Raw genomic sequence first — 27,742 nt, 5'->3', positions numbered from 1 at the left:
TCTCCCTGATTATTTTGCTTTGATTTATTTTTTTTTAATCGCCTTTTATTGTCTATTTTTTTTCTTCTTTTTTTTTTTTAATTTTTTTCCTTTGTTTGCTTTTTTTTTTTTTCTTTAATTGTAATTATAATCCCCCCTGACGAGAAGGGAACGAGGAGGCAGCGAGGAGAGGGGATCGGCGCAGGGCGGCGGAGCGGCGATCTGCATGCAAGGTGCTTAGGGCTGCCCGCGAGACATGCAACCGGCAAGCAAGCTCCTCACCCTCTTCTTCCTCATCCTGATGGGCACAGAACTCACTCAAGTAGGTGCCTCTCTTGCTTTTCCGACACCCTCTCCCTCCACCCCCCATCCTTTCTCCCCAACGCCATTTTCTATTAAACCTCGACAGCGCACACACAGACGCACTAAAAACCCCCTCGTGCAGAGCAAATCGCACCTCCGTGATCCCCCCCCACCCCCCTTCTCCTTCCTCCTCCCGCATCCCCACGGTGCTGAAACGCTGCGGCCGGGATGCGGGTTTGGGGGGGATGGGGGGTTGTTGGGTGGGGGTGGTTGGGATGCTGGCAGCCCTGAACCGGGGCTGTGGGGGCCGTGGGTGCCTCCCACCCCCCACCCCGTCTCGGCGAAGTTCGGTCTGTGCGTCCCATCGCCCCGCGGTGCCCATCTCCGCTCTCCTTCCCCCTCCCCCCAGCTGCTCCTGTGGGGGTAGTTTTTTGCTGATATAGATATATAGATAGGTAGATAGATTGATGTGACATTTAAATGTCCCCTCAATGTTTCTATCTCTGGCTCGTGGGAGAGATGAGCATCTCGTACGTCCCCCTCTCTCCGCCCTTTCTTTCTTTCTTTGTCGTTTTTTAATGGGATTTTAATGCCTGCTTTTACTTGCCTGGCCCCTGGACGGAGTGAGCAGGAGAGGGGGAGGCACCGGCACATCCCTCGCGAGTGGCAATCAAACTCCTATTGACTCCCTTAAGACCGCTGGGGAGAGAGGGAGGCAGAGAGGTGGTGCTCCTTTGTTTTCAAAGCCAGTGGGAAAAGGAGAAAAGTAGTTGCAAGAGGATGCTCTAGATTGGGGGTTTAATTGTGGTGCTGCCTAGGAGCAAGAATAAAGAAAGAAAAAAGATGCTAAAATAGGAGGGGAGTAGAGGCTGCTTCTTGTAGAAGCAATTAGCGGCCGAGCTCTCATCCTGGTTGCTGCATGTAGATTATTTCTTGCTTTCTCCAGCTGACAGTGTTCTCTTGTCATTGCCCTATTGCTGAAGTTTCTCCTTTAGGGCTTTGCACCCTCAGAGTATTTCTGCTGCCCCCCCACACCCCCTCCCCTCGATGGAATGGCTCAAGTCAGAACTGCCTTAATTGCATGGAGCCCTCCGGATGAGGTCTGGGATGGAAATAATTAGGAGGGGGTGGGAGGGAGGGGGATGGACAGGATGGGCACTGACATTCAGGCTGGGGATGAGAAGGAGTGAGAAGGAATGAGAACTGCAAGTGAGTGCCCATGAGAAGCCCATTGTGTGTGAGGATGTGTGCAGCACTGCGCATGCGTGGTGCCGGACAAAGCAGCCAGAGAGCTGCCAGCATGGCTTGCAGACCTGCAAAAAGAAGCATCCTGCAGGGCCTCAGCAGCAGCCTGGGGTAGCTGAGCAGCACTGCAGGGTTGTCCCCTTCCTCATTGCCTCTCCAGCATCACCTCCTGCCTCACAAATGGTCAGCTCGCTCATGGGCCCCACTGGTGCATCATCCCAGGTGCTGTTGCCCCCTTATTTTTGGCCTTGTCAGTCTCTTATCGCTCTGTGCCTGTGCTTTGTTCAAAGACAGTCTGTCTCGCATCATGCCTGGCTTCTCTTTCCTTTCCTTGCATCCCTTATTTGTGCACACAACGCACCAACTTTGCACCTGACTTTAAATCAGGGTGGCATTGGGGGATCAGAATGGCAGGGCTGAGCACTGCTGGCTGACTCTAAGCAGTCACCTCCCAGCCTGACCTGCTGGAAGCCAAAGCTGTGGCTGTGCTGGGCTGAATGCAGCCAGGGCTGCGTGCTGGGTTGCTGCCTGCAGGGAGCTGCTCTGCCAGGCCCTGCTTGCCGGCACACAGCCATCCTGCCTGCTACCTCGCTTGGCACTGCAGAGCCCTTTCAGAGTTTTAGCATCTCATTTCAGTAGCACAGCTGCCAGATGCAATCCCCAAATATGCCTTTCATCTCGGGCACCGCCCAGCTCGGTGTCTTCAGTGTTTAATTCAGTGCCAGATTCACATCTCCATTGCATGTGTGGCGTCTTCCCATCCCCTACAGAGATGCTGTGCCAGGGGAGGAGGGATTGAGGTTCAGGGAGGCAGGTTGCTGATTTAGGCAGCCTTCTCTGTCAATGCAGAAGTTGCTGCCATCCCCTCCTCTCCCTCCCTGCAGTGTCTCTGTCAGGCCAGCCCACAGTAGCAAAGAAATGGGGAGAGGGACATCTGTGAAGGGGAGCACATGGCTGTCCTTGCAGCCAGAACTGTGCTGGGAAAACTTCTTGTGGACAGCAGGGGGTTGCACTGCAGCATCCTCCAGTGGTCCCCCCACTCTCCAACTGGGAGCATGTTGGCTATGTGACCTGCCTGAAGTAATGGTGGTTTTATCTTTGAGAGAAAAGAGGAAGCTGCCCTCATGCACTGCCCCATATCCCAGCCCTTTGCATAAATCCCTACCCTGGGGGCAGCAGGAGAGGGACCTGCTTGATGCTCTTGGACTCCTTGCTGCCAAAGGCAGAGGGATTCCTGGGCAAACTGACCAGGTTTCTTCTCCAGGAGAGCTCAGGACAGCTCTCCTGGTGGCTGTGAGCAGCAGAGACAGTTTATGCTCCCTAAGGATCTGTCCCCCCACACCCCTTGTCTGCTTGTATTGTGCAGATTAGAGTTGCCAGGGCAGAAAGTTTTGGCTGCCGTACTACAGCCAGGAGTGCTGGCAGAGAGGGATACAGGCTGCTATGTGCTTTGCTATGTGCTTGTCTGTGTGTCCATGTACCTGATCTCTTTGTCGCACCTCAGGCTTGTTGATGGTTTTACTGGGCTGCATCCAGAGAAACCTTGTTCCTCAAAGTTTCACAATGCAGCTGATGCTCAGATTTGCTTCCTCAATAATCACTGAAACCACACAGGGAGAAACACACCCCTGGAGCACGGACTTATTAAGCAGTTACTGCTCCTGAGGGTCAGGAAAAATCAAACAAACAGACCAAAAATGCCATTGATTTTCCTAAAAGCACAGCAGGTCTCTTGGGATTGCTTTCAGGACAAGGGAGAGAAGCTGCCAACCCTACTGAGCTGAGATTGCACTGTGTGCTCCCCTCCTAAAGCTGTGTGTCCCCTTAGCCCCTTCTGCCCACCTCTTCCCATTCCCTGCTCTGGGCTCTTCTCTCTGCTGTCGGAACCTGGTAGGATTAAGCAGCAAATCTGCAGCCTGTAACAGGAGGCAGCTGCCTTATCTCATAAACCAATTTGTGTCTCATTTCACTAACTTCAGCTTTAACCAATAAAAAAAAAAAAGAAAAAAAGAAAGGTAATTTTCAGCCCTGGGTTGTATTTATTACTCGAGTTATCAGCCCTTGTAATCAGTATTAGCATCGCTGTACAAAGTAATACAAAACTAATTACTATCTGAGTGAATTAGATAGATGAAGGCTGTAGGTTGCGTTGGCAATTGGAAGAAGCGAGTTCTTGAGTTATGAGTGATGAGTGTTGGCTTTGCTGTGAGGATGCCACAAACAAAAGGGAGCAGGGCAGGGATGGGGATGCCTGAGCGTGGAGCATCCCTTTGGGGCTGGCTGCCTGTAGTGACTCAGGTGGGTGTTTTGGGATGACCTGACTTGGTCAAGTTGCCCTCCAGAAAGTGAAAGGTTCACCTGAGGAAATTGAATCACAGAGTCCACGCTGCCCTTTAGCACCACCAAATCCCAACCACAAGAGCACCTTAAAGTCTGAATCTTCCCTCTTTTACAAGTGTTTGCTGCTGTTGTCCCAAAGCTGAGGCCGGGTCATGATTTCTCTCTATATGGGGATTTGAGCCCTTTTCAGGGACCCCGTCTGTCAGGCCTGTCCCCGTCTCAGCTGGAAGTCAGCATCCCAAATCAGCCCAAATGCAGAAGGTCTCAGGATGGATGGGCAGCAGGGCAGTGGCACAGCTTTGGTAAAGGAGTGTGCAGCAATGAGTGAGCCCAGAACCTCACCGTGTTTCCTAGCAAGGAACACACGGAGCAAGTTGTCAGTGTAAAGGCACTCTCTGACTGGAGGCGTGTGACCGACCCAGGGAGACATGCCAACAAAAATCATCATTCCCAACCAAAACATTCGAGTAACAGGAACCTACTGAAATGCCTGCAGAACCTGTGCTGACTTTAATGGACTCTGATCCGGCCCAGAGGCTCCGACATGTGTTGGCACTCACTGTTAGAGCATGGGTTTAATGGCAAGAGCAGCTTTAGCAAAATACAGATTTAACAACGTGGAGACCTGTAAAGGGGATTTAGGCTGTTCAGCTGTGACACATGGAGTGTGTTCCTCCTGCTGAAGGGTTTTTCTACTCTCTGTGTGGACAAAAAAAGGGGAAGACTGATGAGGTGTCTGTGTGCAGGAGGAGGGGTCCCAGCTCCTGCAGCTGCAGTGGGCTTTCTAGATCCTGACTGTGATGGGAGGGGAGTAATGAGCTCTGCACTGGTGCAGTGCTGGGATGATGGGGTCCAGCCCCAGAGCTGAGGTTTGTGGGTGTGGTGGTAGCACAGAGAACAACAAAAACAACCAAAGGGGTGAGGACGTATGGAAGTCAGACTCAAAGACTGAGGAATCTCAGCAGCATTTATTGCTGCAGCGGTCCTGACTTGCTGAGGTCCCATCAAATTGTTGTCCCATGCTTCAAAGCTGTGTGCTGCCTTGTGAGTGTGATGCTGTCCCCACCAGGGCCGGGTGCCTCCTCTGCTGGGGGCTCCTCACAGCCCTCCAGGTCCGTGTTCAGAGGGATTTCAGACACCTCCTACCCCTGGTGCAGGTGATGGGGTCCCTTCCTCCTCGCTGCTTGCCTGCCTTTGGGCTGCCCGTGCTGCTATTCGACACAGCACCTGGAGGTGGGGCAGGAAGAGGGGCCGGCAGGATGCGGGTGAGAGATGCATGGAGCCAGCAGATGCTTACAGTACAGCTGTATGTCTTTTAAAGCAGCCCCATCCCTCCTGCCATGCAATCTGCAGACCCCGATCTTGAGGGACTGGGAAAAAGCTCTGTGTAAGCGTGGGAGGGATAGAAAAACTTCAACACCTCTTCTCTGAGCCAACCAGGAGAGGGAGACAATGACCGCCGTGTGCTGCACACACTCACACTCACACACGTGTGTTTCCATTGGCAAATATTGACCCCAGCGGGTCGGCATTTTTTGCACGACCACCGGGAAAGCAATTCTTCCAAGCAGTGGAATTTTCCACTAAGCTGCTATTTTGGAAGGCTGTTATTTGCCTTTATCTGCTTCCCCTCCTCTTTCTGCATTCCGAATTTATGCATGCAAATAGGATCTCTTGTTCCCCAGCAGTTCCTCTGCTGCTGCTGCTCACTGCCTGCTCTCAGCTGCTCTTGCAGGGAGGGCTCTTACAGCAAATGCATCGGGATGGGGAAAGTTTAGGGCCTCTTTTGTAATGCAGTGCTCTGTGCAGTAAGAAATGGAGCAATCAGGATAAAGGTGAACTCAGCCAGCTCAGCAAAACCAGCGCTATAGCAGCAAGCTTAGCAATGTGGTTACAACATGTGTCACTGCTTTGCCCTGATTCCTATCACTGAGTGCTGTCAGTCCTCCCTGATTGCTCCTGATTTGCTCTAGCATGGGTGAAGGCAATGCCAGGTGTTCTGCATAAGCTTCTTGCTCTTGCTGGGGTCTGTTGTCTTTTTGTTGGTGTTGCTTTCATACTTTTAAAGCCACGGGAGCAAGAAGGAGGCTTTGGTGACCGCAGCACAGCATGGGCCAAGAGCAGCATCTCACAGGTGAAATCATCCGTGTGCAATGGAAGGAATCAAATCTGTCTTTAGTTCTGGTGGAATCCGCAGCAAAGCTGTGGGTTTTTATCCTCTCACTGAATGCAAATTAAACAAGGAAGGTTCTGTAGGTCAAATGCACTTTGCATGCGCTTGCAGTTGATAAATACAAGGAACAAACTTTTCTTGCTAACCTAATTTCAGAGTGAACATCAGGATGATCTCAGTATAGCACTCCACTGTTACACGGCATGAAATCAGGTTTGCAATCAGGGTCTGAGCACCGTGTTGAGCACAGCACGAGCACCTGAGCTGAACTGGAGCAGAATGAGAGATGTGATTGTTTTTCTAAAGGATCAGAGCCTTATGAGGCTATTGCCTAAAGAAGCTGTTCCTGCCTGAAACACCTCCTTGTTGCTGGCCACTTTGCAGATACGATGCTGGATGTGCTGAAAGCAGCTTTACCATGAGAAAGATGCCCAAAAACTCGAGGGCAATCAGGGCTGAGTGAAGCCCATTTCATGGGATGGAGGTCATTTGGCTGCTCAGGAGCAGGACAGGGTGTGACCCAGAGGCAGGAGGGGTCTTCTCATGGATGTCATTGCAGCAGGTCGATCTGTTTGCTGGCTGCCTCACCTGAGTTAGAGATGCACTGTTCTGAGCAGTGGGGGAAAGGACAGTGGTAGCAGTGCTGGGGGTGAGGGATGGGGAGGGCAGTTGGGTTGCTGCAGCCTGTGGCATGAACAGTGTCTGGTTCTGCTCCACAGTGTTGGGGGGAACAGGATCCAACCTGGTGCCGTTGCTCACACTCTCAACTCATCTCTTTTTCTCCACCTGGTGGACTTGCTGAATGTGCATTCATGTCAGTGCTTTTCTGAAACTGCCTCATACTCTGTGCAGAAACGGCTCTCTATGCAGTGAATGCATTTCAGGGCACAGCTCCCCGCTGTTTAGGGCTTGCTCTGCACACCAACCTGGATGCTGTATGGCAAAGATGCTGATGGGTCACAGCCTCGGGGCATCCTGCAGCACCTTCACATCCTTCAGGGAGGGAGCTGTGACCCCACAACCTGCAGGAGAGGAACTGTACCAGGGGGAGCAGATTTGGGGTTTGATAGACCCCAGTTGGGGGGGCTGGACATGCTGGGGGTGCTGGGGCTTTGGAGCAGTGCAGTGTGACATGCAGTACAGCCTTGGTGGCTGCCCCATCATGCTCAGGCTGCTGTTGTAGCATTGGAGCGAGTGGTGTCATTCCTATCGTCTGCAGAGGGACAGAATAATCTCATCATTTGTTTTGCACGGGGTGTTTGAAGGTTCACTCAGAGGAGGACACGCAAAGGGGTCTCTCAGATCTGTGTTGGCTGAGATGTCGGTTTCAAAGCCACTTGGACAGTTCTGAACATGCAAATGATAACGAGCCAGGTCTTGTTGCCGATGAGCTGGATGGGGCGAAGTGTACAGACCACAGTCGGCAGTGTACAGACCACAAAGCAGAGAGCATGACTGGAAAAGCTCTGTTCCTACACCCATCTCGCTGTCAGCAGCTCCTTTTTTCCCACTGGGAAGAAACAAGCGTTATCTTCCATCGAGTGTCCGGAGCTGCGAACCCACCGCCCCGCCTCGCCGCAGATCCACCCGCGGCCGCCAGGGGGCGCCATAACGCCGCTCCGCAGCGGAGCTCCGCTGCACCGGGGGAGCCGCCCCCGCCCCGCTGCTCTTCCCCTTCTCCCCTCCTTCTCTCTCCTCTTTCCCCCCTCCTCCCCTTTCTACCCTCCGCTCCGGCTGGCTGAGCTCTCCGAGGGTTTCCACCCCCCCCAGCTCCTCCCTCCCCGCTCCCGTCCCGCCTCCTGCAGCCTCTCGTTTCGCTCCGCACCGCTCCTGTTGGGGCGCGCCCGTTGGCGGCGGGCGGAGGGAATTAGCCCCGATCCGCTTCCATCACATCTACCGGCAGCAGCAGCATCCCCAGTGCCGGGCAGGACCGCGGCGAAGAGGCGGACGATGGGCCGGCGGCGAGAGGCGGCGGTGGTGGTGATGACCGTCGGACGGTTGTCGCAGCCCGTCCCCAGCGGCATGGAGCCCGGCGCCGGTGCAGAATGAAGGGTGCCTGGCGCCCCCCCCAGCAGACATGTCTGTGCCTTTACTCAAGATTGGAGTCGTCCTCAGCACCATGGCCATGATCACCAATTGGATGTCGCAGACCCTGCCCTCCCTCGTGGGGCTCAACACCACCAAACTCACGGCGGCCTCGGGCGGCACCTTGGACCGCAGCACGGGAGTAAGTGTGGGGGGCGGCGGGGGGAAGCTGGCCCGGAGCATCCCTACCTCCCGTGGCTGGGCACCCCCGGGTCACCCCCATCCCTCCGTGCTTTATTGCCCCCCTGCTCCGGGACCATCCCGGCCACTTGGTTGAGGGAGGTGGGTCTCCTTTTAAAGACCTCCGAGCTTCTTGCTGCAACGGGGAGAGGCAGCGCTGCTGTCCCTCGGGATGACGGGGTACCTTTAGGGGTGGTAGGAGATGCGGGGTTATCCATCCCCGGTGCCGGGGCTGAGGCTGGTGCCTCCCCACGTCTTCATCCAGGAGAGTGTAAAGTTTTCCCTCACGGCTGTTTTCGCTGTGTGAAGCAGTTTGGGACGGCAGGTGCAAGTCCCTCAAGATCTCGTTTGCTTCCCTGCCTGTAATCAATAGGCGTTAATGGGGTGGAAAACGCAGCCGAGCAGTTGCGGCGTATTTCGGTCATGCCTTATGTTTGCTCTCCCTGTTTTGCTGGAGGGCTGGGACGGAGCCCGGGCTGGGCACGTTGGAAACAGCAAAGGGAAACGATCCTTGTATCTGTCTTCTTACATCAGGAAGAAACGTGTCCTTTTCTCCTGCAGGCTGCACGCTTGTGCCTTGCAGCAGAGCCACCGATTAACAGCTCTGCTGCTTGGAAGCTGCTCCTTCCCGTAGTGCCTCTGCTGATTGTGAATGAAGCTGGGATTTTTCCATCTTATCAGGGCTAAATGAGACCTTATTTTTTCTTATCCTGGTTGTTTTAGCTCGATCAAATGACTCGTCTGTCCGCTAGTGTGTGCCTGTGCACATGGGTGTTTGCAAGGTTATTTGTAACGCATTGAAAGAGCAGAAAGAACATTTCCCTTCTGGCTGGCAAAACAGTGGTACCTTCAAAGTGATCAGACGCTGAATGGTGGCTAAATAATGTATTTTGCAAAGTGCTGGCAGATGAAAGGGAAATTAAGATCAGAGAGGTTTGGAGAACAGCAGGGGCGCAGGGAGGATGGGGGGGGAGTGTTTGGGGCTGCAGCTTGTCCTGGTGGCTGTGGTGGTTGCCCCCCCTGGGCTGCAATGCTCTGCTGCTGTGTGCTTTGAGGGGTCCTGACCTATGGAGCATCTGGGGGGGAATGGTTGTCCTATGCTCCCCATCAATGGGTCCAATAGGGGCAGTGAGAACAGGCAGAGGATGGGGGAAATGTGACTCCTCGTATCGCATCGCTGGTGCTGGCTCCAGGAGAGCTCTGCAGGTGCTCAGTGACAGCTCAGCTCTCAGCCAGGACGCCGTGCCCTCCCTGTGAGTTTGGGCACATCCTGGTGTCAAGGAGACCCTGGGTGTGTGGCAATGACAGCCCAGCCGTGGGCTCTGCCAGCTGGCTTGGCACCCGATGCACCCGGTGCTGAGCCTTTGCAATGTGGCTTTCCCGTGTCCGTGCTTCCCCTCTTGCATTGCCCTGTGTGCTCCATCTCTTCTTCTCAGACCCTTCCTTTCTTTGTCCCCAATCCATATCTTTGCATTACAAGTGAATCCCACTCCTCCTCAGAGCATCCCTCCTCTCACTGCACAGCTCCGGGATCCACTCTATGCTGCTTTCTCCCTCCTCTTCCTCATCCACCCCCACTGAGCCCCCCGCCCCCCATTTTCTTAACCCCTTTTTTCCCCTGTGTCAATCAGGTGTTGCCTACCAACCCAGAGGAAAGCTGGCAGGTCTACAGCTCTGCCCAGGATAGCGAGGGACGTTGTATATGCACAGTGGTGGCACCTCAACAGACGATGTGCTCGCGTGATGCCAGGACAAAGCAGCTGAGACAACTATTAGAAAAGGTAATGTGTTCTGGGCAACGGGGGTGGGTTGGAATGGTGTGAATGGGGTGAAAAGCTGAGAGAGATGGGCTGAGCCTTCGTTTCCAGACAAGGCAGAGCCCTGCAGTGGGTGCAGCAGGGAGTAATCAGGCAGGAGAATGATATCTGAGTGTTTCTAAAAGGAAAAGAGCCCGTGGCCTGAGACCAAAGCAGCGATGTTGAATCCCATTGGTTTATAAGATGAATAAAAGCATAGTGATGTATTGATTTCTATTCATTACATTAACACGGGGATTGAGCCTGAGTGAGACTTTAACGAAGCCCATTCACTCCCAGCCAAAGTGATGTTAGAAAAGGTCACACAGAACGGTGCGAGCTGTCGACATCCAATAGCAGAGAGATGACAGTTTGTGGTCGTCGTCTTCTAACGTTGACATCCGCTTGATTAGTTTTTAATAGTCCGCTGTCCAAAGAGATCAAAGAATCTCATTAGGGACACATTCCTGATAACAAGAAGCTTTGCAGGTAATAAATTGCATTGGAGAAATGCTGTTTCATGTGAAAGGGGTGCTCTTCTCTTTAACATAATAGTGGACCCGTGCTCTGGGTCTGTAATTCTCCTTGGGGTCCTCATGCATGTGTTGCATGACCAAATGTTTTGTACCTCGGTGCTCTCACAAAGCTGCTTTATCCCTCATCACCACAGCAGACCCACACCGAGCTGATTCTCCTATGCAATAAGGGCAATAAACTCAGCCAGGGAACACTTAGCCCTGAAACACTTCCGATGTGCCACAGGCTTCTAAAAATAATCCCAAAACTCCAGCTGAGCACCAGCAGCAATGGGGCGGGCAGCGTGTTTGGCTGCGAGGCATTGAGTGATGTGCTGGAGCCAAGCTATGCTCCTAGAGCTGCTCACATGCATAAACCAAGTGGGCTTTGACCCAATGCTCTCTGCTAACAGCAGGCTGAGCTGAGCGCGGCAGCCCTGGAGGAGCAGCAGCTGCAGAGAGCACAGTGGGAGCACTAGGGGATTTTTCCCTTACGCAGCTCTGTGGCTGCCAATGAGTAAAGTGAGGGAGGAGCGGGCTGAGAGGCGGTGTGTTCTGGGCTGTGCTACCTGCCTGCTGCTCTGTCTGCAGCTCACTCCTACGCTAACCCATATGAAAACCCCGGAATAAAGAGTGGGTTCTTGGTGCCAGACATCTGATCTCGATCGAGGTTGGAATGAAAATCCCTCTATAGGGAAAATGGATCCGCAGAGGAGAGCTCTCAGCTCCCCAGGGAGGATGTCAGACCTGGATGCTCTTTCCCCCTCCTGACATTTTCACTCCAGTTTTGTGATAGCTCTCACCTCCGGATTTCTCACTGCCAGCAGATGAAGGAACAGAATGTGCCAGGGAGGCAATTCTGCTTGGATTTTCGAAGTAGGAGACCTGGCACTCACCTATAGAAATAATGAGGCGATGCTTCTAGGGGCCAGAAGAAAGCCGCGTACACAAATGACTCAGAGCAAAAATCACTGCACGAAGGCTCCCAGCTCCCAACCCTTATCGACCTTCAGCACACATGGGAGCTGCAGGTGAATCCTGGTCACCTGGGGCAGGGCAGAAAAGCAGCAGGTGCAGGAGCGGAGGTGAGAGCGGGCTGCTCGCCATGCACAAACTGTGCAGCCCCAGCACTGCGTGGCTGAGCTCATTGCTGGCATCATTGGCTGGCTCGTGCCGAGCCCTGCGTGCGTCAGGTGCTGAGGCCACATCGTGGCCTGCCTCCAGACCGACACATCACTGGGATCCTGTTCGTGAGCAGATTATATTTTATCTTCAAAGAGAATTACTTTTTTTCTCTCCCCTGGCCTTGTTATCTGGGAGGGTTTCCTCCTTTGACAGTTGAACCAGCTTTCGTTTCCTGCCAACGTTTGCTCTTTGCCAGCACTTATCTCCAGCCTAGGCAGCTCTTCTTGTTCCTTTGATATTCGCTCTGAGGTACGTAATGATCTCAGCCTTCACTTTGCCTTCTGCAATCCTTACAGCAAGGATTTTGCACATCCCAATCTATCAGCTGTCTATCTCTGCCAGCTATTCCTATAGAGTACCAAAATCTCCCTCGAGATGCCTTCTGCTATGGCTCCACTGGTTGTCCCGCTATCCCAAGCTCAAGCCAAACATTCATCCTGTTTCAAAGCCCAGAGTGGGCTTAGAGCTACCCTTCCAGAGCTGATCAGCAGAGAGGCTTGAGCAGAGCTAAAAAACAATGAGGTTCTGTCCATGTGAACCCAACAAAGGCTCACCAGGCCAACACCAACTCTCAGCTACTCTGGTTTACTTCTGTAACAACTCAATACCAACCAAGAGTGCAAGAACAGAACTGGCTGTTTTGTTTGTGTCAGTTTTCTGTTCTGAATGCTAAAATAGACTCTTTTCCCCGAGGTGGGTTTGTCTCTCTAATCAGCTCGATGGAGAATGAGGTTTCATGTTGAGAGTGTGTGTTCAACCAGTGGGGCAAAAAGCATTTTGGCTGATGTTAGCAAAGTAATGGATGGAGCTGAGGGAATCTGAGACAGCATCCTTGGGTCTCAGTTGATTAAAGCACTTACGTACGTGCTTAAGTTTAAGCTAGGAGAAGTCTCATTGAAATCTAATCGTGTGCCAATGGACTTTGCTGGATCAAGGGCTTAATATGCTAATGAGGGAAAATGAGTAGATCTCCAGATGATGAAGCACACATTGCTGTCAGGGATCAGGAATGACGGAGATGAGTTTTTACAAGTCTGGCCAGAATCCTGCCTGCCTGAAAACAATACGGGCAGCAAATAGGGGGAGGCTGAACTTGTGGAGCTCATCCTGAAATAGCACAGCAGCTAATTTTAGTTGTCTCAGTTTAGAGACGTGTGAGGAAGCTCATTTCCTCTGCAGTCAGAGGAGAGGCAGGCTCCTCCAGAGGTGATTCAGAGCAGCAGCCTGGCTGGGGGGCTGATTCATTCCCTGCAGTCTGCTTCTATCTGATAGGACCTGCAGGGCCAGGGTGCTGCTGCGTATCAACATTATCTATACAGAACTGCTGTTGTCTGATTGCTGCAGCTCGGCCTTTCATCAGGGTTGGGCATTAGTGGACTAAATGAGATCAATTTTTTGTGATCCTGACCAGTCGTGCCTGTTTCAGCTCATTGAAGCAATTTTGCTGTGTAGATGCAGCGTGACTCAGAGGAGGGTGGTCTGGATTATTGGCACAAGAGCATCTATCAGGAGAGGCTGCAGATCAGCTGTGCTTGTCCAAGGCCTTTTCTCTCCCCCCCTGGGGGCACAAAGAGGTCTCTGAGCCTCCTAAATCCAGCCTGGGCGATGTACTGGGGCTCAGAGAAATGCCTCCACCTCTGCTGAGACCAATTGTTGGGAGCCTAGAGCAGTGGTACTGGTTATACAAAAGCTTTTCTCACTGCTGGCCTTTGAGATACAGGCTGTCCATGCATTTTCAGTGGTTCCCTGTGATAGTTTTCTTATTGCCTGTGGGCAGGGCTCGTTTTGATGACTTCGGAGATGCAGATACACAGGTGGGATTTTGACCTGCGCTGTTCCCAGTGCGGGTGTCCCAAGCCATCCCCGTGCTGCCCCTCCAGGTAAGCAGAGCAATGCCATTGGCAGGACAAAGCATTGCACCTGCACATCTTTCCCCATTTCTTTCTGCGTTTGGCTCCACCAGGGACAGAAATGGAAGTAGACAGACACATGGGCTCTGGGAAGTGGCTTGGAGGGTGTCCTTAGAGACTGTTTGGGATCATGTTTGGGCTTTGCTCAAATGCTCAGAGAGGCTTGAAGCAGGATGTCAGGGCACCAGGTTTGGATGATTGATTCATTTCCAACATGGGCATCAGCCCTACAGTGCCAATGGGGGCATTTCTATGGGCACCTTGGCAGTGGGAGCTATTTCTTGAGCCCCATGATGGCACTAAGTGCAGTACAAACACAAAAGCCCCTGATGATCAGTGGCTTCCATTGCTTAATGCTAAATACGTGCGTAGGTCCTTTCCTAAGTCAGCGCTTCGTTTACCTTCTCAGCCTGAGAATGAGAGGCAAATATTTCAGTTAATCAGCTGACAGCCAGCTTTCAAAACCAGGTCATTCCAGCTCCCATTTCCCTCTATTCCTTGCCCCTCTGGCACCAGCAGCTCTCTCAGCAGAAGCCCACCAGCTTCCTTGCATCACCTGTGCAGCAGAGCCAGGCAGGTGCAGGAAGGGGCATCAGTGGGGCATGAGCTTCACCTGTTACACTCCAGCCACCCCAGCCCGCAGCTGCACTGCTTGTGGCAGATGCTGTATAAATAGCGAGGCTGTTGGAGTGATGAAGTTTTACTAGCTGGGAGTAAAGCTTGCACTTAGGCAATCAGTGTGCATCACTCACATGAAGAAATGATAACGTGCACCTCAGCAGAAGTGTTTCTCATAGTCAGATGTGCTCCCTACGGGCTCACCTTGCCCAAATCAGACATCCTGTGATTCTATGGTCCTGTGCCTATCAAAGAGGCCATTACTGCACTTTATAGTTGACTACAGCCCTTATTTGCACGTGTGATTGTGGAATTATTCTCTGCAGTGTGGCAGAGAACATGATGATGAAACCAGTTTGCTCTGCTTTAGAGCATGGAGTCATAATGCTGAGAGATGCTGATGATGAGCTGGTAAATAATGCATTTGCTGATTACCCTTTTGCTATGTTGGCTCCAGGCAAAGGGCAGCATCTGCACTCAGCACTGCAACACTGCTGGGGATGCAGCTCCCATGTAACGCGTCCCTTCTTGTCTGGCAGGTGCAAAACATGTCTCAGTCGATAGAGGTGTTGGACAGGCGGACCCAGCGAGACCTCCAGTACGTGGAGAAGATGGAAAACCAGATGAGAGGACTGGAATCCAAATTTAAGCAAGTGGAAGAAAGCCACAAGCAGCACCTGGCAAGGCAGTTTAAGGTATGTCTGCTTTCCAACCTGCTAACAGAGGCGTAGCGTGGCGCGGTGTCCCAGCCTGGCAGCCCCTGCTATGCTGCAGCCCAGCTGCAGGCTGTGCTCACAGCATCCCTCAGCCCCCTTCTACCCAAAGCACAGCCAGAGAGTGTTTTCCTATAGGGTAAAAGCCTAAATCTCAGCATTCCTATGCTGGCAGGGCTGCCTCCTTGTTGGAGGACTCGGAGCAGGATGAGGGCAGGCAGAGCCAGGCACCCTCCCACCCCCATCCCTACTCCTGTTCTCCTTAGGAGGAACCACAACCCAAAGGTTTGCAGTAGCCAGGAGCTGAGCCTTAGCAAGCAATTCTGCAGCACACAGGAAACCACACCAGGCTCTCAGCACATCACTGCCCTCCTTGGCATGGGTTGCATCCATCGGGCAATCAGCCAAGCTAACAAACCCCACCAAAAATAACTTTAAAAAGGAATTTACAGCTCTTGGGCTGTCCTCAGGATGGCTGTGAGCTTTGAGCATCTGAAAGATGTGCAAACATCCAGTTTGGAAGTAAGGGTGTTGGCAGTGCTTTGCAGTGAGTGATGTGTGCAGGTTAGGAGTGCAAAAATCATCCCTCTCAATGGTGCTGCCATTGCAGCAAGCCTTCAGTGCCATGATTGAGACTGAGTGAAATTACCAGAAAGAGGCTGTTAGTAACACTTGTGCCAAATTGTAGTAATATTTTGGGTTAATCATAAACACAAATGGTGGAGACTTCCACTGAAATCCAGGGATGCTTCCCACTGGCTGATTCCCATCCTCTTGCCTAGGCTGACCCATCTGTTAAGCCAACTATTAATGAGTATGTTAAATACCAAGGTGGCACAATAAAAGGCTCTCAGAACTTCCCACCAGCCCCAACTCCTGCCCTACCCATCCACAGGACCCCCTGCTTGGCCTGCCTGCCAGGCTCATCTTACAGAGTTAAACATGAGATCCTTTCTCCTTTTTCCTTGTCCTTCCTGATGAGTTTGACCCTCCCCATTGCCTGCCAGGGAACTTAACAGCAGATAGTAAATAGGAAAATAAAGATATCCCTTCCCATGTGCAGAGTGCAGAAGGGAAAGCCTCTTAGCTTAAATAGGAGGGGATGGGATGCAAAGAAATGATGCTGAGGGACAACTTGTACCCTTCAGTCCCAGAGCTGCTTCAGCAGCCAGGCAGAGTCTGAGCCCTGCTCTGGATGGGGTCAGGGCAGGAGCACAAGGTATATATGCTGTATGCTGCCATGCTTCATTAACGGGTAGGTGCATGCATATTTATGTCTGCTCATTAGCTGCTGGAGCAAAGCATCTTCAACAAAATGCTGCATACTGTGCCTTTAAACCAGGCCTCCATTTGATTCAAAAGCCAAAACACACAAAAAACCCAAAGCTTTAATTCCTGCAAAATAAACTTGATAACGACCTGGATTTTTATGCCTTTCATGGCAAGTCTGAAAACGGTCAGGAGCTTTTGCTGCCAAAGCATCACTTGAAATAACAGCACAGCATTTTGTTCCTGCTAATGCCAGTGTTGAGATGTGAGTGGTTTGGAGATCTTGTGTTCTTTCTCTTGAGTTCCGTATTGTCTATGAATGGCTATCTATATAAGGCAGGTTAGCGAGCTAGATCCTCAACAGTATTTCATTTTCTTGCTTACAGGGCTAACTTAAAAGCAAGTTTTTTCAATGCTGCAGTGACTGAAGAAGCAGTTCACTCCCATGTAACCATGAAAAGAGGGCCACAGAGCATTTTGCACCATGCATTTACTTATTTATTTTATTTATTTTTGGATTCTTTTCCAAATTAGCGCCATATCTCACTAAGGAACCTTGAACCACACAACCGAGATCTTCCTTTGCATGCAATTGTAGATGCATTTCATGAATAGTTTGAAACCCTTGTCGATGCATATATATAATATATATATATATATATCTTATTTTCTTTTTCTTTGATTTTTTTGGAAAGAAAAAAACAAGAAAAAAAAAGAGAAAAAAAAAGAACTCTTTGTGTATGTGATCTGAAGCATGTAACCCTAAGATGTTGCATTCTAAAAATGACAAATAAAGGCCTTTCCCAAATATTTTGGTGTTCTGCAGCCTGTTTAATATGTTCTTTCCAATACGTCATTCGGACCAAAATAACGATTAAAGTAATTTTAATGATAATAATTGTGGGGATATGAACGATGCACTCACGTAGGAAGCAACCAGGTCAAGGCAGAGTGTTGCAGATTTTTGCACGCATAGCACTGAATCGAGCTTATTTTAACCTTGCAGGCAATAAAAGCGAAAATGGAGGAACTTAGGCCTTTGATACCAGTGTTGGAAGAGTACAAAGCCGATGCAAAATTGGTATTGCAGTTTAAAGAGGAGGTCCAGAATCTGACGTCAGTTCTAAACGAACTCCAGGAAGAGATTGGCGCCTATGACTACGAAGAGCTTCAGAACAGAGTGTCAAATCTTGAAGAAAGGCTTCGTGCATGCATGCAAAAATTAGGTAGGCTCAGACCAACATGGTGGCACTGACTAAACACCATCGATGTCCCAACACACCTCCCGGCTGCAGGCAGAGATGCGGCTTGGCCATCTCCAAGGGGAGCCCCGCAGCCGGGCGCCATCCTGCAAGCACCTGTGCTGCGAGCAACACTCACCCTGCCAGCTGTCCTGCTGGGGATTGCTTGCATGCCTGATGTTGCTCACGGTGCAAGTGCTTCAGGATCAGGCCCGTAAGTAGGCATGTGACTTTTTGCAGCGTTTGCATAAGCGGACGGCGACATGCGCAAACGCAAGTAGCGCTTATGCAAAGCAAACACATGCGCCCATTCTGCTTATGCATCAATGTCTAAGCTGTTTGCTACCTGGACCTGGCGCATCAGCAAATGTCCCTGCACCCCGCTTTAAGCAGAGCGTGTGCAGGCTGCAAAATCAGTTTCCTTTGTTCCTTTTGCATCTTGCAAATGCCCCCCATTGAGAAGAGCATGACGTGCTGGCGTGGCTGGGAAGCTGGGCAGGATGGGGCACCCAGCACTGGGCAGAGGGGCAGGGAGGGGGCTGCCTCCCACTGCACACCTTCCCGCTGCTTGCTGCCCTCGCGCTGCCTTGATTTAATTTCTCCTTCCATTATTGACTTTCTCGTTAAGCAATTTAGGTAATCTAAACACATTAACTGCTCTGCAGTCTATTTTGGTAGCACATATGAAATTACACTCTCAGGTAACTTCAAGGAAGAGCTGATCTCTTCTCAGCACTGTATACCCTTGGCAAGGTAACGTTTCATTTCACGTGTCTCCACTGTTGGAATTGCTTTTGCTTGTTTATAGGCACCCCCACATCTCCGCAGGCAGCCACCTCTCTGCCTTCCCATCCTGTTGCCTCCTGCTCCCCTTCCAAGCTTCCCCTATTGTTATAATTCTGGAGAGGCCCCTGGGCACAGAGGTGGCTTTATGGGAGGAGATGGTGCCTTGGGAGTACATACACCTTCAGCCCGTCCCTTGGGTAGCAGGAGAAGCTGCTGGTGGTGGTGAGGAGAGGGGATGGCAGCAGTACCAGGGATCTACATGTGGGCTGTGGGATTGCTTACCTTGGGATGGGGTCTTTCAACAGAACCATCCTGGACCTCAGGGCTTCAAAAACACTGAGTTTGCCCATGCTTTTTTCACCCCTTCAGCTCAGGGCTCATTGCATCCCCCCCATGCTCACATCCTCCCAATGGGACATCTGACCAAGCCAGCGGCCCAGGTAAGGCTGAGGCAGCTGGAATGGAGAGGTCTTGCAGGCAACATTTTCTAGCAAGTTCTGTTGCCCTTTTAAATTATTACTTAGATTTTATTGGGAAGTTTTGGCTTTGCTCCTTTCTCTTCCAGCTGTGGGGTGGTTCAGGGCAGCATTTGTGCCCTGCGGATCTACAGCACCCCTATGTGCTCACAGAGACCAATTCTGACTCTTGCAAAAGGGTTCTCCCGGGAGGCTTTGCTGCTCACCAGGGGGGTGATTTATTCAGTCGTTTAGCAACAAACAGCACAGACTGAATACCCAATGTTGTTTATCGCTCCAGAGTACAAACCAGTGCAAACAGGAGTTAATTGAGTTAAATTCAGGCAACAACCTCGCAGCCACTTTGCTGGCACATGGTAAGACCCTGTTTGCTGAGGATTGTTGTTTGCTGCAAATTATCTGCTCAGAGGGATGCACTGAAGTCTCACGTAGCACATTTCAGCTTCATTTGTTCCTGCATGGGGCAGCAAGGCTGCTTGCCTGCGTTCACCTGCTAGAACAGGGCTGGGGACCAGGAGGCAGAGGGCATGTGCTACATTCCTGCCCACCTCACCTCTCCAGGGAGTGCTGATGCTCAGCAGTGCAGCAGCGTTCTCTTTAGACAAGGTCCTTTTTGTATTTAGGGTTTCTTAAGCATTCTTGATGGATCAATAGTGAAAACACTTCCTGACCCTGTCGTGTGTGCGTGTGAGGGGAAAAAAGAAATCAATAACAGCACATTCAATCTGTTACGCTGTTTACATTCTTAAAGATCACTATTTATATAGGGATTTTAACGTTTCCATTACCCTGAAAGGAGCCTTGGGAGAGGGAAGGGGCTGTCACTCATTGAATCAAGGGGGGTTTCATTGGGCTGAGCTCTGTAGACTCATATTTACCAACGAGCTTTCCCAAACTCTTGCAACAAAATCCCAGCCCGTAATAGATGGAGAAAGCAAATGTGTTTTCCCCTTTGGGAAAAGCCAGGTCCTGCTGGCCTGTGCCCAAAGTGTTTTGTATGGGCTGGGTGATGGACACGAGGGTAAGACATGATCCCACATCCCCAGTGCTGGGAGCAGGTGGGGAGGACAGGTGGGTGCTGCCCAAGCAGAGCCTGGCAGCACAGCACAGGTGGCTGTGTTGGTGGTAAATTGCTGCCAAGCTGCTAAACATCACTTGCTGGTGGGCTGGATCTCATGGAAAATATGGAGTAGGACTGTTGGCATCCTGGGAGGGTGGTGGTGGTCACTGTAGCTTGCTCAAAATGTGTTGCCTGCTGCTGCTGGTGTGGACAAGGGAAGGGTTTGTGTGTGTGTGTTTGTTGTGTTGTATTGCATTGCATTGCTGCTCTGTGGAGCTGCAGGAAGGTGGTTTGGAGCTGGGACAGACTGCAAGGCCTCAAAAGGAGCTGAGTTGTGCTGATTCTCAGGAGAAGGGACACCCAGATCCCTGTGGGTCTCTATTCTGGGTATTCCAGTATGGGAAAACAGAGTGAAAGCAGATCCTCCAGGCATGTCCCTAAACTGCTGTCCACAGCTTCCCATCAGTTCATGGACTCGAGTAATGGGCAGCAGAGCATGCTTCCCTGGTGCATGAATGGTGCACATTCATCCCTGAGAGACTCACTGGTCACATTTCAGCACTGAAAGTAGTCCCAGAAGGAAAATAAGCTGTGAATACAGTCTTTGCCTTCCTTCTCTTTAGTGAAATATTGGAGAGACTCAGTCTGAGAGCCAGGAGATCCAAGCTTGGGAGCTGCTGCTGTGAACTGAACTGCAGCACAGCCAAAGGAAACAGCAGCAGACCAAGTCCTCTCTGTCCTCAGTGATATTCCTTCTACTGGTGGTTGCTAGCCCCATAGAAAGAGGGAAGAAAGCTGATGGTGTTAGAGATGTGGTGTGCACCTCAGTGGGAGCAGACAGGAAGGAGGGTCACAGAGGCTGCAGCTGTGCATCCCCAGGAGTAACCCCATGAGAGCTGCAGAGACCTGGCTCCTGGGCTTGGTTCTGTGATCCATTTTGGACATCTTCCCTTGTATTTGATGCCTCTGGTGGGTTTATGCTGAGTAACTGCCTTGTCCTGTGTGAGAGAAGCCTTTTTGCACTGCTGGAGAGCTGCTGTGAATGTGCCAAACATGTATGAGATGGTGCAGACAACACTAGTTTACCCTTATCAGCTGACACTGCTTTTTTTTCCCCCCCTTTTACGTTCTTATTTTTTAATCAATGTGTTTGTATACAACCTTTCTCCCTGGGGAAATAGAAGGAAAGAGATAAAGTGACAGCAGTGTGGGGCAGTGATAACAGAAGGCAGCAAGGAGCAGATCTGTGATTAGGGCTCCTCTACAAGGGGAATTTACCAGACATTAAGCATTCATTATTGTAACCCTTTGCATCCCTTTGTCAGTGCTTCATCCCAAGCCGAGTGGTTCTGCGTGCACCAGGTAGGATGAGATCCTAGGGGAGAAATCAGGAAACCTATGCTGGACTTTGGGTGCTGCCAGATGTTGTCTCTTGCAGAAGGTGCTGCTGCAGGACTGCTCTGTGCTGGATGTGTCTGGGTTTTCAATGATTGCTCCCGTAGCAACAGAGCGTTCCACGCTGACCACAGCCCATCCTGCTGCATCCCGCTGTGTGTGCCTCCGCCTGTCATTCTGGAGTGCACACATGTTAAAATGATGGTGTCTGGGGAGCACAGAATGGCAGCTTGGGTGGAAGTTTGGGGATAGCAATGTTAAAAAGAATAAAGGAAGTAAAAATAAGGAGAAAGGAAAATAAGCATCTGGCTCCTGAGGGTGGTAATGGTGCAGAAGGGGCACTCCTCAGCAGCCCCTGAGCATGCAGACACATCAGAGCAGGGCAGGTGGCTGATAGAATACTGAGATGGTTTCTGCACGGAAGAGAGATTTATATCACCTATAATCTCCCACTTCTGTTGGTTGTTGTTTTTTTTTTTCCTCCTTTCTCCTTTGCATAACCTGTAACAAATGTGTTGCTTCCAGCAGGGCTGGAATAGACACGGCTGTCTTTTTATCTTGGCTGCACCCACTCTATTATAGCAGAAATGAGCAGAGCCGTTCAGCTAATTTCTCCACCTGGCTGCTCGACCCTGGCTAACTCTTCTCATTTCCTATTCTGCAGCATGAGCATGCAGCTGCTGTGGGAAGGCTTGTTTTCCTGGGGCAGTGCGATAAGGACAATTGTTGTTAAGAGATGTGAAACGACCATATAAACCACCCGGCAGTTGCTCTCAGCTTAATTACCTTTAATTAAATAACAACACAGCTTCTCAGGGTGCTGGGATGAGGGGCAATGGGGTCTGGAAGGGAAAGACCCAGCGTGAGGAAGCGTGTGCCCAAGCAACGTGGTGTTGTTGGGAATGGTGCTCACCAGCCTTGCACTCTTTTTCAGCTTGTGGCAAGCTGACAGGAATAAGTGACCCAATCACAATTAAAACCTCGGGGTCTCGCTTCGGCTCGTGGATGACGGACCCTCTCGCTCCAGAGGGAGAGAACAAGGTAAGAACACGGCAGCTCCATCCCTGTGGTCCTGGGTGTCTCCAGGAGATCTTGGGAAGGAAAATCAAGTATTGCGTGGGTTTGGCAGTCAGGAGGAGTAGAGAAGCCCATGCTGTTGGCCATTGCTGCTCTTCTGCTGCCAGCATCCCTGATAACGTCATCAAACTCCATTTGTCCTCCATCCTTCACCTGAGCTGTAGTGAGGAATTAACTGGCTGCATCCAGAGGGATTTGTCTTGCTTTGTTTTGGTCTTTTTTCTTGGGTTTTGTTTTTGTTGGTTTTTTTTTGTTTTGTTTTGTTTTTCCTTTCATTCAGACCATTCAATTTTGATCCCAAGGAGGTAGGAGGCCAATAACTGGCTGAAAATCAATCCAGGCTTCCCATGACTGATGGAACGGAAAATATCTCAAGTGCTTGCTGCGGATTTGCAGGCAGCAAGACATAACAAAAACCACAGTCCTTGGCTGCAGGGCAATTCCCTGCCGCACAAAGCAGCCCTCATCAAAGGTTGAAGGCACCAGCACAGGCTCTATTGAGGCAGCTATTTTGAGAGCCTGCCTTGTCACCAGCTCTGTACAGCCATGAGCACAAGGGATGCTCTGCAGAAGCCACCCCAGCGTGGTGCATTGCCTGGGGATGTTCAGCAGTGAAACAGCAGTGAGTGAGATGGCGGGTGAGGTCTCTCCAGCAGCCAGCTGGTTGGCACTGGCTCCCCAGTATGACACCTCTGTCTTCTATGGTTATTAAACAAAGACAGTCCTAATTATGAAGTAGAACAGGAAGGTTTTGCCCACGTTTGGTTCATGAGAGAGGGACAGACTTGTCCCTTTGGGCTGTGTCTGCTGCATCCCTTGGCAGTAATGGGGTTAGGTGTGAGTTATACATCTGCAAAGGGAGAGCCAGGTCTGTGGTGACCAAAGTACATTAATTATGTGCTAACAATCTTCCCATGTCTTCAGAGAGTTCCATCTCAAACCAGCATTTAATTAGTTTTATTTTTGCCCCTGACCTTTTCTGCAGGTGATTCTTGGTGTGTGTGTGTAGAGAAGCAGCTTTCTTTGGACTGTAGCTCAGGCTTCACAACCATGTGGTGTGTATGAAATGAATTGTGTTACAGATACACGCTTGTGAGAACTCCATTGGCTGAGTGAGAAGCTGGTGGTGGTGGGGAGAGGCCGGGCAGTTCGTCATATCCATCTTTCATTGCCAAACCCCAGGAGGTGTTTGGTGGTTTTCATGGTCATTTATTCGTGTCATGAAATCATTGAACACAACCGGGCAAAATTGTAAGTCGCACAGGAGCAGCCCGGCGGCGGATGCTGAGTGCAGGGATTGATGCATATTGGCAGGGCAGTGCAGCTGAAGCTGCTCAGAGGCAGCCAGCAATGTGAGGCCATCCATCCCTCAACCTCTGCTTCTCCACAGCATGAATTCCTCTGGATCCCGCTGCCTTGATAACGAGGTTTCCTTCTCTTGTGGTCTTCTCTTCCCCTCTCTAAAAACCAAACGAATGTTTGGTATTAATTATTTAATACCAAATGATGAAATGTGAGCAGCAGAGTGACGATGAGTTTCAGGGTTATTTTGTAATCTTCCAAACTGGTTCAGTTGAACGCAGGCATTTCTTTAACTGAAGGATGCTTCCCAGCCCCACGTATATCAGTGGAAGCTCTCCCATGCTCTGGCACATCTCTGCCTTGTGCTCAGGGCCACGCATGCTTTCCTTCCCAAGCTTTTGCAGCCCTCCTCACAGAGAGTGGAGAGATGGGAGCAATTTGCCACACTCATTCTTTGCATTCCAGTGCAGGACTGAGCGGGGCCTGAAGTTCCCTGCAGCCCTCATTTGGCCTTGCAGCCAAAGCCAGGACGCACAAGCTGTGTGTAAATGTTTGTCTGCTCCTCTAATGGACCCTGGAGACAGCCGTACTGCAGAGCTGCTGTGATCACATTTTGCGTATGTTCTCTGCTGCCTTACTGAAATCTGCATCCTTAAAGGCATTCCCCGCTGCCATTTCGTTTACCTCTTTTCCTTCCTAAACAGTTTTATAACAGAAGGCAGCTATCTTCTTTATTTCTTAGGCAGCAAAGGCACACAGGGTGTCACTCACCGGACGGATATTTCTTCTTGATATTAACTGCACTGCTTTAGCATTTGCCTCTGAATTGGTTTCAGATGACAAAAGCTTTTTTTTTATAAGGAGTCTAGACAGTGTCCCTGGCGAACTGGCGTTTAAATCACGATCTGAAATCTCTCTCCCATCTCCTGATAGCAACATTTTTGATGTCTTTGTGTCTTGTCTTTCAGCGGTGTTGGTTTAATCTTTTGATGGGAAAGTGTGTGATTTTTAAACCAATATGGACTTTGCCTGCATTTCCCTGACAATGAGCAATTGTGTTCCTCGCTCCTGCATGCCAAATTAACAGAGCTCAGCACAGCAGCTGCTGTGATTTACTGAGTGGGATCGTAATGGGGCTTACAGGAGAGGAAGGCAGCATCTCCATAGGGTTTAGCTGCAGAAAGGTGCTGCTTGCCCTCTGGAGGGACAGTGTTGGTCCTGGGGCTATGCCAGCTTACCCCCAGGAAAGTTGTGCTATTCTCTCCATTCCCTAATGAGTCTGTGGCGGCAGCCTGAGGTTTGTTCTGGGCACAGGAGGCTTTGGGTGTGTTGTTCTCCAATGCGTGTCTCAGTGAGGTTGGCCCCAAGCAGCTCGCTATGGGTTTAGCATCCTAGGCAAATGACTGCCTCTCTGATGGGAGGTCTCAGCTGTTCCCTAACCCCACGTGTTTCTGTTGCTTGCCCAGGTCTGGTACATGGACAGCTACCACAACAACCGCTTCGTCCGCGAATACAAATCCATGGCGGACTTCATGAATACCGACAATTTTACCTCTCACCGTCTCCCTCACCCGTGGTCAGGCACTGGTCAAGTGGTCTACAATGGCTCTATCTACTTCAATAAATACCAAAGCCACATAATTATCAGGTTTGACTTGAAAACAGAGACCATTCTCAAGACTCGCAGCCTGGATTATGCCGGCTACAACAACATGTACCACTACGCCTGGGGCGGCCACTCAGACATCGACCTCATGGTGGATGAGAACGGGCTGTGGGCTGTCTATGCCACCAACCAGAATGCGGGCAACATTGTCATCAGCAAGCTGGATCCCAACACACTGCAGAGCCTCCAGACCTGGAACACCAGCTACCCAAAACGCAGCGCTGGGGAGGCCTTCATCATCTGTGGCACGCTCTATGTCACCAATGGCTATTCGGGAGGCACCAAGGTGCACTATGCTTACCAGACCAATGCCTCTACCTATGAGTACATCGACATCCCGTTCCAAAACAAGTACTCGCACATTTCCATGTTGGACTACAACCCCAAGGATCGTGCCCTCTATGCCTGGAACAACGGGCACCAAATACTTTACAATGTCACCCTCTTCCACGTCATCAGGTCTGATGAGTTGTAGTCCATCCTTGTTTAGAAACTGATTTAGAAAAACAAACACACAAAAAAAAAAATGTAGAAAAGAAGAAAAAAAAAAAAGGGAGAAACGAATATAAAAAAGAAATGCTAATATCAAGGAAACACACTTTAAATAAGTAAATAAACAAACAGCTGCCAAAATTAAGACCAACATCGTAGAGGATTATTCAGCATAGACCTGACAGATCAGCATTACCTCTACATTTCTAGAAGTCTGGCCCCGTGTTATGGACTCATGACTAACCATGTACTTGCAGCTGGAACTGCACCTGGAGAACCACTTCAGTTTGGGGTTTTGTTTTGTTTCTGTTCCGATAGCAAACCTATAGCGCATACAAAAGAAGTAAGGCAATGACTGTTGGAAGTTTATCCTTGGGAGACTCGATCTCTTCTGTGTGGGGGTTGCATGGACATTTTCCGACATCGCGGGCAGCTGTGATGGATGTGTGATTTGTATTTCTAAGCAGAAAGCTGACCCGTGAGGAGCTCTCGCTGTCTGAACAAGACCTATCACAGGTTAGTTTTATTCGCCTTCCATTGCAGCTACTGTCTCTCAACTGTGTTCTTGTCACTTAGATTAACTGTGCTGAGACCCGAAGTAGCTCATGGATCTGTGTCTTAGTAACTATTAAACACGATGGTTTAAGTATGTATTATGAACAAGTTGTTGTACCCATATTGTTTGAACTTATGTATTCAGCAAATATATTGTATAATGTATGTCTGTTATTTACCAGAGGTGGCAAAACTTTGTATGTCCAGTTTATGCAATGAATGTTGTAAATGCAATGATGTAGTTTGGATTAATAAATGATGGTTTTGTTTCTAAAAAGAAAAAAAAAAAAAAAAAGAAAAAGAACAAAAAAAAAAAAGCTCAGTGTTCACCCTTATACACAGATAACCAATTTCATGTTGATAATGACAAGAATATTCTCTTACTGTTATAATATCTACATAGCATTATGGTGGTTGGAAATAGCTTCTGTGTGGAAATTCTGTGCCGTCAGATTCCCATGGGAAGCCCAGTTTATGGAAGTGTGAAGGTAATTACTTCTTTTCTTTCTTTTTTTTTTTTTTAAAGAGGAAAACTTTGTACTATCCACAGTTATCTAAGGAACAATAAAAATATTAGGAGACTTCCCCGCTTTGTTCGTTATGTGTTCTGTGCACGAGCAACCAGGTGCAGCGGGAGAGGATAAGAGGAGTCGCTGTGGGGTTTTGGGGTGATGGCTGCAGCAAGTTGGGTGTGCTCCCAGCTCAGAGCCCTCTGCTTGCATGGCCTGTATGTCGGGCTGGGTCAGAGCTGTAGGACAGACTGGGCTCCGTGGGGTTTTGCATACCCTATTTCTTGCCCCTTTGCAAGATGCGTGTGCCTCCCTGAGCATTTGATGGGTCTTCTTTTGGACTTCTGTAGGCTCTCCTGTTGGTTATCCAAGCCAGACTGTGCACTTATGGGGAGATGGATGTGACTATTTGGGTATGCTGACATACAAGGCATGGCACAATGGCAGAGCGCCGGCGCAGCTCTTCATGTGCCTAATTACCCAAAGTCACTTCTATCATTAGGCGAGGTTTGAGGACAAAAGAGCAAATTTACTTCAAAATATTGATCTGCAAAAAGTAAATTGAATTACAAAACGGCAAAATAATGCTGTTTGCTTTAGGGCGCAGCTACATTTAGACTCTAATTTTCCTAGTGCAATTCATTTAATACGAGACTCAACAGCACAAAACGTCCTTGAACACAACAAAGGCAGAGCAGCTTTCCTGTAACTTGTACCCAAAGTTAATGAGATGAGAAAAGTGCTTTAAGGGGTGTACCTTTGTCCTATTTGCCTGTAGTGCAATGTTCTATAAATGGATGCCATATGGTCATACAGTTAATGGTATGCATTACTTTTCAAGTGGATGAGCCATTCAAAGACAAGTACGTCCC

At 50.1% G+C, this 27,742-nt stretch overlaps 1 protein-coding gene across 2 annotated transcripts; it reads left to right on the top strand.

Moving 5' to 3' along the window:
• Positions 1–99: 99 nt before the first annotated feature.
• OLFM1 (olfactomedin 1) lies at positions 100–26,946 on the top strand. 2 transcript variants are annotated; one of them, XM_015879357.3, is made up of 6 exons: positions 100–301; positions 9,937–10,086; positions 14,869–15,024; positions 17,318–17,537; positions 22,204–22,310; positions 25,115–26,946. In XM_015879357.3, exons 1-6 carry the CDS (start codon positions 236–238, stop codon positions 25,787–25,789), a joined length of 1,374 nt encoding a protein of 457 aa, XP_015734843.1. In that variant the 5' UTR covers positions 100–235; the 3' UTR covers positions 25,790–26,946. The 2 variants fall into 2 exon arrangements, with proteins under 2 accessions (XP_015734843.1, XP_015734842.1); XM_015879356.3 differs by lacking the exon at positions 100–301 and adding an exon at positions 7,876–8,267.
• The last annotated feature ends 796 nt before the right edge of the window (positions 26,947–27,742 follow it).

This window comes from Coturnix japonica, chromosome 21 (genome assembly GCF_054131305.1).
Source record: "Coturnix japonica strain WE chromosome 21, WE-NBRP24, whole genome shotgun sequence".
In the NCBI taxonomy this organism is placed as follows: Eukaryota; Metazoa; Chordata; class Aves; order Galliformes; family Phasianidae; genus Coturnix; species Coturnix japonica.
This window is presented reverse-complemented; position numbering and strand designations above follow the sequence as displayed.

Excerpts from the sequence above, each read along its gene's own strand:
- OLFM1 (XM_015879356.3), top strand. The coding sequence starts at position 8,118 with ATGTCTGTGCCTTTACTCAAGATTGGAGTCGTCCTCAGCACCATGGCC. Across the intron at positions 8,268-9,936 it reads CCTTGGACCGCAGCACGGGA|GTGTTGCCTACCAACCCAGA; the intron begins GTAAGTGTGGGG and ends TGTGTCAATCAG. Across the intron at positions 15,025-17,317 it reads ACCTGGCAAGGCAGTTTAAG|GCAATAAAAGCGAAAATGGA; the intron begins GTATGTCTGCTT and ends TTAACCTTGCAG.